Source organism: Hemiscyllium ocellatum, chromosome 35 (genome assembly GCF_020745735.1).
Source record: "Hemiscyllium ocellatum isolate sHemOce1 chromosome 35, sHemOce1.pat.X.cur, whole genome shotgun sequence".
In the NCBI taxonomy this organism is placed as follows: Eukaryota; Metazoa; Chordata; class Chondrichthyes; order Orectolobiformes; family Hemiscylliidae; genus Hemiscyllium; species Hemiscyllium ocellatum.
This window is the reverse complement of record NC_083435.1, coordinates 8,371,729-8,385,417: the sequence shown is the minus strand read 5'-3', so window position 1 is coordinate 8,385,417 and position 13,689 is coordinate 8,371,729. Positions and strand designations below refer to the sequence as shown.

Below are 13,689 nucleotides of genomic sequence, written 5' to 3'. Positions count from 1 at the left end.
ACAGTTGCCTGAGGCGGGAATTGAACCCAGGTCTCTGGCGCTGTGAGGCAGCAGTGCTAACCACTGAGCCACCGTGCCGCCCTCTTTCATAATGTCAGAAAGGGAGATGTTCACCAAGGGTTGCACAATGATCAGCACAATTCGCAACTCCTCAGATACTGAAACAATCTATGTTGAAACGTAACAAGATCTGGAAAATATTTAGGCTTGGTCTGGCAAATGACAAGTAACACTTATGTCACACAAAGGCCAGACAACCAACTCCAATAAGAGACAATCTAACCACCATTCCTTCACATTCAATGGTGATATTGTCACTGGATTCCCCACTATCAACATTCTGGGACTTGACATTGACCAGAAACTTAACTGGATTTGCCACATGAATACCATTGTTACAAATATTGGTCAAAAACTCAGAATACTGTAGCAGATAACTCAACTCCTGACTCCCCAAAGCCATCCACAAGGCGTAAGTCAGGAATATGATGGAGTACTCCCCAGTTGTCTGGATGGGCGCAATTCCAACAAGAAGCTTGACACCATCCAGGACAAAGCAGCTCCTACTTGACTAGCTCCACAGTCACAAACATTTATTCCCGCCATCACTGACATTCAGTAGCAATAGTGTGGAATATTTACAAGATGCATTGCAAAATTCACCTATCAAACCCACAACCACTTCCATCTAAAAAGACAAAGGCAGCAGATACATGGGAACACTATCACCTGCAAGTTCCCCTCCAAGCCACTCACCATCCTGTATCATCATTCCTTCACTGTTGCTGAGTCAGAATCCCAAAACTCACTCCCTGATGGCATTGTGAGTCTACCTACAGCACATGGACTGCAGCGGTTCAAGAAGGCAGCCCACCATCACCTTCTCAAGGGAAACTCAGGACTGCCAACAAATCCTGCACATTCAACAATGCCCACGTCCCACAAGTGAATTAACAAAGTTGTCACTCGGAGGTGGAAGTGTGTGAAGGGGAACAAGCAGCATTTCTGTCACTTACAGGGTTACAATGTAATCTCTTCCCCTCCTCCTTCCAGCCACTCCCACTGTCAACACTCCATGGACTTTCACCCTGAACACTTTAGTTCCAATTTTCTCCTTCAGTCCCTTCACTCTGTTTCTCCGGACCACTGCTCCACATTTCACTTTGATATGGAACAGTGGATGGAAAATTGATTAATGTACAATAATAACTTCTCAAGTTTTCCGTCGAATTTCACCAGGAACCTTTGAACTGAATGTGTTCATAAAAGCAATGACATTGAAACTGAAAGCGGTTTGACTCAGGAAGTGCTGAGGGTGAAAATGGATTCCACACAGCAGGTCCAGAGTTTGACCAAGGAGGTAATTTGTCCCATTTGTCTGAAATTATTAACTGATCTGGTTCCACTAGATTGTGAACACAACTTTTGCTGCTCCTTTATCACCCAGAGTTGGGAAAAGCAGGAGATAAACTCCTGCCCGGAATGTAGACCGGAGTTTCCAGACAGAAACCTCAGAGGCAGCAGGGCCTTAGCGAATCTGACCGAGAAAGCTCGAACATTAAATCTGAATCTGCAAGAGAAGGAAAGTAATCATCACTGTGAGGAACATCAGGAAGAACTGAAGCTGTTTTGTGAAACTGACAAGAAATTGGTCTGTGTGATTTGTAGAGATTCCCAGGAACACAGGGAGCACCACTTCATCTTGGTTAAAGAAGCTATTGGAATCTACAAGTTAAAAGGAAACAGATTCCATCCCCTGATTATTTCATTACATTTTCATGGTCTAACACTTTTATTTTCTGATTTTCTTCCCCCAAATCCCAGGATCGAGTGAAATCTTCTTTGGAATCTCTCACAGGGAAGAAAGCGGCGGCTCTAGAAATGGAGCAGCAGCAGAAACAGAAGATTTCCCAAATTCAGGTAAAATCTCCCAGAGCTAATTTTCAAAATTTGATTTGTTCATTTGTTTATTTTTTGCAGAAACATATTGTATTTATATTTCCCCTGACAGGAGGAATCCAGCAGCCTGCAGACCCACATCAAATCCGAGTTCACTAAAATGCACCAGATACTGACTGAGAAAGAGCAGAGTTTACTCCGAGATCTCAGGGAACAAGAGGAAAACATTCTCAAACCAATGGAGCGAAATCTCTGGAAAATTCAAGATTCTTTAAATTATCTTCAGGAGAAACTCTCAACATTGGAGAAAGAGTTGGAACAAAAAGACAGAGTGGTGTTTCTGAAGGTGAGGGATTATATTTCAGATTAATTCAATGAAAGTGACTGTGAACAGTCCCAACATGATGCAGACACCCATTCTCCTTCATTCCCCCATCACTATCTCCCTCTGCTCCTTTCTCCCTCATGGTTTTCCCTTCTTTCCTATTTATACATTTGTGTCAATCGCACTGTGTGACAGTGGATTCCATATTCCCATCACTTTCTTGATAACAATCTTTCTTCTGAACTCCCCATTGGATTTATTTGTAATTAGATTATGTTCATATATTCCAGTTTTCAGGTTCTTTAGAAATGAAAACATGTTGACTAAATCTATGGGATCAATCCCTTTCATAATTGCAAACTTTCAAGTCAGATGTTTACTTCAGGAAAATACATTAATGTTTCCTTCAATCCTTTACAGTTGTTTGAAATTTTTTTACCTTCTCCTGCTCTTCAGTATCCTTTGTGTTCCATCCTCTTTCTATTCCATGTCTGCAATAATCAGAATTGACAATGCTCAGCAGGTTGTAACACTGTGAGTGCAATTGCTGCTTTTTAGATATAGACGGTCAGTCTGTGTCAACTCAGATTGGTGTTCTGTTTGTTTCAGGAGGAAGCATCTCGGGAGAGGAGGTAGGACATGTACTTTACTGAAACTCAGTAAAATTACTCAGGGAAGTGTTTGTGATGAATTTACAACAATTATTTTGTTTTGTTTGCAGGATTAGTGATAATAGTAATGAGCTCTCACTAACAGATGGTGTCCTGTCTCCTGAAAATTTCAAGATTGTTTTACCGTTTCCCGTGTGGAACGAAATGCTGGAAAATATTAAACCTGGTAAAGCTCAGATAAGTTCCTTTGTCCTGATCCCTATTTTAAAATTTGGATTGTTATGTGTATAAATATTAATGACAGTATAATTCATGCTCAGTTATAAAGAAAGCTGGATAATAATGGCTTTCACTGTCATTGACATCGACACAGTATTGGGTTTGGAGCTCTCCCAAAACTGAAGTCAACAGGAATTGGGGAAAACTCTCCACTGGTTGGAGTGAAACTGAGCACAAGGGAAGATGGCTGTGATTGTTCAAGGTCAATCATCTCAGCTCAAGGACGTTTCTGTAGGAATTTTCAGGGTAGTGTTTTTGTCAGAAATCTTCAGCTGCTTTCCCCCTATATTGGGGAGGGGGAGGGGGCGGAGATATTCTCTAATAATAGGAGAATATTCTGCCCCATTTGAGAAAGAAACCGACACCACAGTGAACCTGCACAGTTACTGCCTTTGTTATTTGAATTCATGTATCGCTGGACATCGGAGTGCGTCTGGGAAAATTAACAAACAGTGAAATTCACAACTGATCTTGGAGGAACTGTTTGGGCAATAAGGGGTACGTCGGCTTCCAAGAGATTAATTGTGTTAGGAGACTCTCTAGTCTGAGGTAGAGACAGATGTTTCTGTGACCAGCAGCGAAAAATCAGGATGGTGTGTTGCTTCCCTGGTGCCAGGATCAAGGATGTTTCCAAGAGGCTGCAGAATGTTCTCAAGGGGGAGAGGGGCCAGAGAGAGGTCATTGTCCACATTGGAACCAATGACATAGGAAGGGAAAATGTTGAGATTCTGAAGGGAGATTACAGTGAGTTAGGCAGGAATTTAAAAAGGGGGTCCTCGAGAGTGGTAATATCTGGATTACGCCCAGTGCTACGAGCTCGTGAGGGCAGGAGTTTTGTGTTTTGTGTCTCCTTTTCTTCTCTCTCCCTTTCTTCTCTCTCTTTGCTCAGCTCAGAACCTTCTCTCTTTCTCCCCCTCTCTCTTTTTCCACTCTCTCTCTCTTTTTCCACTCTCTCTGTTTTCTCTCTCTCTCTTTCCTCTCAGTCTCTTTTATTTTATCTTCTAACTCCATTTTCCTCAATTCTAATTTAAGATTTTCTACCTCTACTACACTTGTCTGTTCCTCTGACACACCTAAGTGTTTGAGTAACTCCCTTACAATTTCAGCTTGACTTTTGTCATAACTTATTTGCTAATTCTAAAAGTATGGCCTTTTTCTTTCCTTCTAAACTTTCTTGACAAATTTGAGAATCACTTTCAAATCCCAGAACCTCTTTCACAATTTGAAGAGCCATTTCTGTCACTTTTAAATTAACTAACCACAAGTCACCGAAATTCAACAAATTGTCTCACCTATGTTTTATTTAAAGATGTAGGATAATACCTGCAAGTCTTTAAATCTACTGGGCTTTCTCATACCCCAAATCTATTCAAATCTGTCTAAACCTGTTCAAACCACGAATCTGAGACACAAACTGTTCAAATCCTGCTAACGAGCTCCCAAACTGTTACAACACAGGGTAAACCTCTCTGCTAAATTAAACCTCTACCTTTCCAGAGTGTACGTCTCCCAAGTTCTGAAGGTCTCCATGTGACAGGAACTGCTCTCTGATCACAACCTGGGATCAGGGAGAGCTTGTTCCATTCAGCGTCAGGGTGAGGTCGGCTTACTGGCCCTTTAATAACCTGTTTCTGGAGGATGAGCAGTTCTGGGGCTCATTTTGTCACTTCCGGACCAGCTGGAGGAGGAGTGGGGATGTTGGGGTTGGGGTTGTGCTTCCTTTCCTTGAGGCTATGGTGAGATGTGGGCAAGGCTCATGCCCATCTCTCTGTCAGCAGTCTGTGTGATGGTCAGTGAGGAAGAGGCAGAAATCCAGGATCAAGGGGTTGGAGAAGGAGCTGCTCAACCTGGAGTCACGTCTCAGTCAGCCCGATGTGGACCCGGCCCTGTGGGGTGTGTATGAAGAGAAGAAGGCTGCGCTCCGGGATCTGCAGATCACTGGGCCCCGGAGTGTGTACATGAGATCATGGATCCAATTCCTTCAGGATCCTGACCCGGGGCTCCCCATTCTTCTACTCGCATGGAAAAGGGCCCGGGATCCACCAGCAGCTCCTTGTGCCAATGGCAGATCCCTCATCTTGGATCTGGAGGGAATCAGGGCCCAGATGAAGACCTATTATCGGGCTCTCTTCTCTCTGGATCCGTCCAGTGAGGAAGCTCGCAGAGTTCTGTGGGAGGAGCTGTGGCAGGTCAGCCCTGAGGGCACCGAGAGGCTCGATGCCCCTCTGAGATTGGAGCTGACTCGTGCCCTCGACTGTCTTTCCAGGGACAAGTCCCCGGGGCTGGACGGGCTGACCGTGGGGTTCCTCAGGGCATTCTGGGATATCTTGGAGGAATGTGTCACGACTGGAGAGATGTCCCTTTCTTGGTGCAGAGCCGTCATCACTCTGTTGCCTAAGAAGGGGATCTCCATTTGTTAAAGGATTGGTGCCCGGTCTGCCTCCTCAGCACAACCTACAAAGTCTTTACTAGGGCACATTCAAGTCCCCTTGGCACCTCAGGAGTATGTCAGCTTTCGGGTTTGGGACACGTTGCCTGCTTTGGGGCGTTTGAACTAGAAGGAGAGACTGAATCAGCTGGGGCTATTTTCCCTGGAGCGTCGGAGGATGAGGGATGACCTTTTTCAGTTTTATAAAATCATGAGGAACATGGATAGGGTAAACAAACAAGGCTTTCTCTCAGGTAGGGGAGTCCAAAACGAGAGGACATTAATTTAAGGTGAGGATGTAAAGATTTAAAAGGGATTTAAGGGTCAACATTTTCACGTACCCTGCCACCTGTGTATGGACTGAGCTGCAAGATGAAGTGGTGACTGCTGGCACAATTACAACATTTAAAAGGCATTGAAATGGGTAGATGAGTAGGAAGGGTTTGGAGGGATATGGGCCAAGCGCTGGCAAATGGAATCAGATTAATTGAGGATATCTGATCAGAGAGGAAAGGAATTTTGAAGGTGAAAGTGAGTTCAACACTTACTTTTTAACTCACAGGAAGGAAAGAAACTCAAAAGCTGACAACTCAAAGTAATGTCCATGTGAAAATCCCATGTGAACATTGTACATCAGAAACAGGAGCAGGAGTGACCCCGAGAGCTTGCCCTGTCATTCATAAAGATGGCGGCTGATCTGATTGCGACCTTAACTCCATTTTCCTGCCTGACTCCCACAACCTTCAACTCCCTCATTGATCAAAAACCTGTTTAACTCAGCTTCCAATATATTCAATGAACTGGACTCCACTGCACTCGAGGGGGGAGATAATTCCAAAGATTAATGATCCCAAGACACAAAATCCCTCCCCATCTCCATGTTAATTGGTAGGGCCCTTAGGTTGAAACCCTATCCCTGGTTTCAGATTCCCCCACGATGGGAAACAGCCCCTCAATATCTACTCTGTCAACACCTTCACCATCTTATACATTTCAATAAGAACCTGTCATTCCTCTAAACTCCAATGAATACAGCCCCAGCCTGAAACCTTTCATCACAAGGAAACTGCTTCATCCCAGGAGCCAACCGAGTGAACATTCTCTGACCTGCCCCCACTGTTTCAATAAAGCTCTTTCCCAATGGCCCCTACCTCAGTCTAACCAGGGCCATTAATGACATTGGATTTCAGGAGGTTTAATTGATATTTTGAGATCAGCATTTCCATTTTCAATGTTGTGTGAACACATTTCACTCCCCCATGATATTGGAAAATAATGAATGACAGTGGGACTCCAACAAACAGGAGCTTTTTCTTACAGAGGCAGCTGGAGCTATAATCCATTGTCATAGAGTCATAGAGTGATAGAGATGTACAGCATGGAAACAGATCCTTCGGTCCAACCCGTCCATGCCGATCAGATATCCCAACCCAACCTAGTCCCACCTGCCAGCACCTGGTCCACAAGCCTCCAAACCTTTCCTTTTCGTATACCCATCCAAATGCCTCTTAAATGTTGCAATTGTACCAGTCTCCACCAAATCCTTTGGCAGCTCATTCCATACATTGTGTGTAAACTGAGAGAAAAAGCTTGAATAAAGCTTGAAGAAACATCCCCCTCAACTCCACACACACATATCCCCCTGTCCCCGACCACGCACACATCCCCCTCTGCCCCACCGCCTCTCTTCCCACCCGCACACCACCTCCACCCCCCACACACATACCTCACCCCAACCCACGAACCCCCCTCCCCCTCCCACATACACACCGCTCCCTTCCCCCCACACACAGATTCCCCTTTCCTCATACACACATCCACTCCTCCCCAAACACACAATCTCCCTCCCCATACACATCCTCACCCTTCCCTCTCCCCACACACATCCCCCCTGTCCATGCATACATTTCCCCTGACCCCACACACATCCCCCACTCCCCTGCACACATCCTCCCTCCCCAACCCTCCACACATGCCCCCCTCTCCTCTCACCCCTGCACACATCTGCCTCTCCCCCTCCCCCTCATACATCCCCCTCTCCCCAAAGCACACATTTCACCCTCTCCTTCACACAGCTCCCCCTCTCCCCCATGCACACCTCCCCCTCCCCCTCCCCCGCACACATACATCCACCTCTCCCCTCTCCACCCCCACCCAACCTACCCTCTCTCCACCACGCACCTCCCTGTCTCCCCTCACACACATCCCGCTCCCCCTCCCCTGCACATATCCCGCTCCCCCCTCCCCCACACATTTCCCCTGCCCCCTCCACACATTCCCCTTTCCCCTCCCTTCTCCCAACACACATTCCCCTCTTCCCACTTTCCCCAGCACATTTCCTCCTCTCCCCCTTCCCTCTCCCCTACACATATCCCACCTCCCCCCACACACATCCCATTTTCCCCTCTCCCTGCACACATTCCCCTCTCCCCACACTCCCCAGCACACATCCCCCTCTCCCCTCCCCCACCCCACACACACACATCCCCTTCCCACAGACCCATACCCAGGGACTGTCTCTAATTCTCTGTGTTTCTCTCCCAGTCTCTGTGACCCTGGATGTGGAAACAGCGAATCCCAACCTCGAGGTGTCTAAGGATCTGAAGAGTTTGAGAATGACCAGGACCAGGACCAGGAGGCGTCTCCCTGACAACGAGAAGATGTTTACAGACAGTTTCAGTGTCCTGGGATCAGAGGGATTCACATCGGGGAGACATTACTGGGAGGTGGAGGTGGTGGGGAATCGGGGCTGGAATCTGGGAGTAGCCTCAGAGTCTGTGGAGAGGAAGAGATGGGTCAGTCCGAATCCGAAGAGTGGACTCTGGACCATGGAGCGGGCTAGGGATCAGTTTTATATAAACTCCGATCCTGAATCCCCTCTCCCGGTTGATCTGATCCCCAGGAAGGTGGGAGTTTATCTCAGTTATGAATCTGGGACAGTTTCATTTTACAACGTGGACACCAAGTCCCATCTCCACACCTTCCCTGGGAATACATTCACTGGGAAACTTTATCCTTTCTTCACGGTTTGGGATTCAAACAAGTTTCTAAGAATCAGATGTTAAAGGGGCGGGGCCTCACTGACCTCACAATGACCCCCGGGTTTAGGGTCTGGGTCAGGGATTGGGGTCAGAAACCTCCCATTGACAACAGGATGTTACTGAATGTGTTATTGAATTCTGAGATTATACTTTGTAACATCACAACCAAACTGTCAATAAATCAGATACAAATATAAATGTCAGATGGTGAAAATAAAAAGTAAATTAAATATCTTGTGTCTCTCCTTCCTTCATTTACTCCCTGCTTCAGTCCCATCCTCCATCTCTTCACCTGTTTCCCAGTCTGGAGCTGGGAATTCTGTGTTTCCATTTCTCACTCTGCACCCGGAACATGAAATCCTGAGGGAGAAATCCAAACACTGAAGGGTGACAAAGCTGCATTTACATAGCATCCTCTATTGAATTCTTTGTATCTTTGGGGAGGGAATTTTCACACAATCCACTCTCTCCCAGGATATGCTGTATACCCGATGTTTAACTGTCTCTTAACTCTGGTTGTCTGTGCACAGATGCTGTCTGACCTGCTGAAGATTTGCAGCATTTTCTGATTTTATTTCTGATTTTCAATGTCCCCAGGATTTGGTTGTGTGTCACTGCCATCTGCTGGATGTAATTGTTATTGAATGATATTGACCGCAGTACCAGCTCCTGCCAGGCGAAGGCAGTCCTGTACCGTGTTTCTGAAAAGGCTCCGAGACCAAAGCTATGGCCTCTGCTCGAGCCAGCCCCACAGGCCAGGTGGAGGGGGGTGGGGTGGGTCATTAATCCAGTCAGGGTGACTGTGAAAAAGGTGGAGGAAGGATCAACATTTAACCGGACCTTCTTCCTGAAGAGAATCCACCTGGAATGCTGTGGGTTCCAAGCAGCAGATATTTTCTATCTGCAGGATTTCCCCAGTGGGGGTACTTCGACATGACCTTCAGGAGTGTGAAGCAATGGGAGTGTCTCCTGAAGGTATTCGAGGAGAAAGGAGGTGAGGGTCCCTACACCATCTGTCTGTGGCTCCATTGTTTATTCTCCCTGCACAGAAGAGCCGTGTCTCGTTCACCCTCCACACCTTATCCCTGTAATCTCCTGTCTCACAACACTCCGAGGTGTTGGAGCCCATTTCCCGGCCTACACTTTTCATCCTCCAGGCCCAGCTTCCCTCCTTTAAGACCATCCTGTGTTTATGACCATGTGTTTGGCTCATCTGTCCAAACATCTCTGTCTGTGGCCTCATAATCCAAAGGGACAGGCTCATGATCTGGGGACATGGGGTTGAACCAGGGCAGCTGGTGAAATGTGAACAAGAATCTGGAATCAATGGACCCTATTTTGATGTAGGTCAGTGAGTGACAGAGGGATAGGGGCTCAGTCTGAGTTCATATGTGGGTGATATTGGTTTTGGATGACGTGAAGCTGACGCAGAGTAGAGGGTGACATGTGCCTCTCTAGTCAGAGGCACAGACAGACTGACAGTGAGATGTCAGAATGGTGTGTTGCCTCCCTGGAGCCAGGATCAAGGATACCTCGGAGAGGGTGCAGAATATCTTCACAGGGGAGTGGGACCAGCAGGAGGTCATTGTACACATTGGAACTAATGACATAGGAAGGGAAAAGGATGAGATTCTAAAGGGAGAATATCGGAAATTAGGCAGGAAGTTAAAAAGTAGGTATTCGAGGGCAGGAATATCTGGATTACTCCCGGTGCTACGAGATAGTGAGGGCAGGAATAGAAGGATGAAGCAGATGAATGTGTGGCTGAGGAGATGGTGCAGGGGAGAAGGATTCACATTTTTGGATTATTGGGATCTCTTCTGGGATTGAAGTGACCTGTACAGGAAGGACAGATTGCACCTAAATTGGAAAGGGACTAATATACCAGCAGGGAGATTTACTGGAGCTGCTCAGGGGGTATTAAAACTAGTGAGGGAAGGGGGACCCAGGGAGATAGTGAGGAGAGAGATACATCTGAATCTGGTACAGTTGGGAAAAGGAACAAGTAAAACAGTCAGAGCAGGCAGGGAAAAAGCAGAGAACAAGGTAGGACAGATAAATTAAACTGCACTTATTTCAATGTAAGAGGCCTAACATGGAAGGCAGATGAACTCAGGGCATGGGTTAGGAACATGGGATTGGGATATCATAACGATTACCGAAACATGGCTCAGGGGTGGACAGGACTGGCAGCTTAGTGTTCCATAGTATAGATGCCATAGGAGGAATAGAAAGAGGGATGAGAGAGAATGGGGAGTGGCATTTTTGATCAGGGATAACATTACAACTGCATTTAGGATATTCCTGGGAATATATTGAGGGACATTATTTGGGTGGAACAGAAAAATAAGAATGGGATGATAACCTCATGGGGATTGTACTTTAAATCCCTCCAATAGTCGGTGGGAAATTGAGAAACAAACTTGTAAGGATATGTCAGTTATTTGTAAGAATAAGAGGGTGGTTATGGCAAAGGATCTTAACTTCCCACAGACTGGGACTGCCAAACTGTTAAGGGCTTAGATGGAAAGGAATTTGTTCAGTGTGCACAAGGAAATTTCCTGATTCAGTATATGGATGTACCTACTAGAGAAGGAGCAATACTTGACCCAATACTGGGAGATAAGGCAGGGCAGGTGACTGAGGTGTCAGTGGGGAGCACTTTTGGGCCAGTGACTATAATTCTATTAGTTTTATAATAAACATGGAAATGGAAAAGGGTTGACCAGATCGAAAAGTTAAAGTTTAAATTGGAAGAATGCCAACCATGACAGAATTTGGTAAGAACTTACAAAAGTTGATTGGAGGTGGATATTTGCAGGTAAAGGGACGGCTGGAAAATGGGAAGCCTTTAATCCTGGGATAACGAGTGTCCAGAGACTGAATGATCCTGTCAGGGTGAAGGACAAGGCTGGTAGATGTCGGGAATGCTGGATGACTAGAGAAACTGAGGTTTTGGTGAAGAAAAAGAAGGAAGCATTTGTCAATGATCGAGTGAATTCTTCGAAGAGTATAAAGGTGGCAGGAGTACACTTAAGGGGGAAATCAGGAGGGAGAAAGGGGACATGGGATAGCTTTGGCAAATAGGGTTAAGGAGAATCAAAAGGGATTCTATAAATACATGAACGACAAAAGAGTAACAAGGGAGAGAATAGGGTCCATAAAAGATCAACAAGGCCACCAATGTGTGGGACCACAGGAGATGGGGGAGATATTATTTGATCAGTTACTGCAGGGAAGGATATGGGAGATGGAGAACTTGGAGAAATAAATAGTGACACCTTGACTTCCTACAGAGGAGAGGTGCTGAACGTCTTAAAACACATAAATCCCTGAGACCTGATCCAGTGTACCCTCAAACTCTAGGGAAGTGATTGTTGGGACCAGTCCTTAGATGTTTGTGTCATCAATAGCCACAGGTGAGGTGTCGGAAGACTGGAGGTTGCCTTACATGATGCCACTATTTAAGAAAGTGGTAAGGAAAAGCCAGGGAACTATAGACCAGTGAGCCTGACATCGGTGGTGTGCAAGTTGTTCGAGGGGATGCTGAGGGACAGGATTTACATGTGTTTGGAAAGGCAAGTACTCATTAGGGATAGTCAAGATGGCTTTGTTACAGCTACAGAGAAGGTGCAGAGAGAGCAATCGCCATTAACATTTGAGTGCCTGATGATATACCTCATCCCATTTCCAAATTCATTCCGCCAAGATCAGGTTTGGTCGATAGTGGATGTTCAATTCCACAATCTCTGTTTGATGCCTCCATCCCAAGATGAATGTTAACCCCAATGGGTTTGTGGTACCATACAAGGATTCGATATGTTGGTCATCACGTTCCCTGTCCAACACTTAGTACAGTTTTGCTCTCCACATTGAAGAAAGTGTATTCTTGCATTGGAAGCTGTCGAGTGAAGGTTCATGAAATATTCCCTGGGATTGGGAGGTTGCCTGTGAGTCAAGATTAGAGTGGTGCTGGAAAAGCACAGCAGATCAGGGAGCATCCGAGGAGCAGGAAAGTTGACATTTTGGGCAAAAGCCCTTCATCAGGAAGGGGATGAAGGGGGAGTAAAGTCTCTGGGGTTTAGGAGAATGAGGGATGACCTTATTGAGACTTTGCTGTTTCTAAAGGGAGCTTGACAGGGCAGATATTAAGAGCTTGTACCTGCTGTTCAGGAAATCGATGAGACGGGGACACCAGTGTCAACGTTAAGGGCCAAACATTTTACCAATTTCCTCAAAAATTATTTTACGTGGCAACTAATTTCATAAATGACGTTTGATTTGGTGGGCAATCTGGAGGCAGGATTAGCTGGGATCGGGACAGATGCAGTTCCAGTGAAGGCAGCTTGAGCTTAAAGAGAGAATGGAGAAACTACAGAAAGCAGAAAAAGATAAAGAGCAGAAAATGAGAAAGAGCAGAGAGATTTAAGGCAAAGAATTAGGAAGGGATGACATCAAACTGAAAAGACAGGATAAAAGCAAATTACTGCAGATGCTGGAATCTGAAACCAAAAGAGAAAATGCTGGAAAATCTCAGCAGGTCTGGCAGCATCTGTAAGGAGAGAAAAGAGCTGACGTTTCGAGTCTAACTGACACGTTGTCAAAGCTGATAAAGGGTCAGTTAGACTCGAAACGTCAGCTCTTTTCTCTCCTTACAGATGCTGCCAGACCTGCTGAGATTTTCCAGCATTTTCTCTTTTGGTGAAAAGACAGGAAATGGAAAAGAGAAAACTAGATTTAGAAGTGAAAGGGAGAAAAAAAAAGAAATAATATGAATATCAGTTTAACATAATGCATTTGGAACAAGAAACATCAAATCCTAATGTAGTACTGAGAGTTGTGGAGGTGCCATCACTGAAAGGGTTTAAAGTGGAGGTTGATAGATGTTGTAATACCTGGGAGTTGATGGCTATGATGAGCTGCCATCAAAATGGAGCTGAGCTCTGGGGCAGATTATCCATGATCCTGTTGAATGGCAGGGCAAATCTGAGGGGCTGAATGGCCTATTAACACTCCTATTTCTTATGTTCTGAAAAGTCCTCGCTTTTCAATTCCCCTTCATCCACCACAACAAATATCTTCATTTCCTGCCGTAGTTGTGGGTAT

At 45.7% G+C, this 13,689-nt stretch overlaps 1 protein-coding gene across 1 annotated transcript in view; it reads left to right on the top strand.

The window, feature by feature from the left end:
• LOC132832943 (uncharacterized) overlaps window positions 1-8,607 on the top strand; it is an 84,261-nt gene extending 75,654 nt beyond the window's left edge. Inside the window, exons 13-19 of the mRNA XM_060851186.1 lie at window positions 1,270-1,360; window positions 1,448-1,651; window positions 1,825-1,920; window positions 2,012-2,245; window positions 2,834-2,856; window positions 2,946-3,061; window positions 8,087-8,607. Coding sequence (XP_060707169.1) covers window positions 1,270-1,360; window positions 1,448-1,651; window positions 1,825-1,920; window positions 2,012-2,245; window positions 2,834-2,856; window positions 2,946-3,061; window positions 8,087-8,607 — 1,285 coding nt within the window. The remainder of the gene's footprint in view (window positions 1-1,269; window positions 1,361-1,447; window positions 1,652-1,824; window positions 1,921-2,011; window positions 2,246-2,833; window positions 2,857-2,945; window positions 3,062-8,086) is intronic.
• The last annotated feature ends 5,082 nt before the right edge of the window (window positions 8,608-13,689 follow it).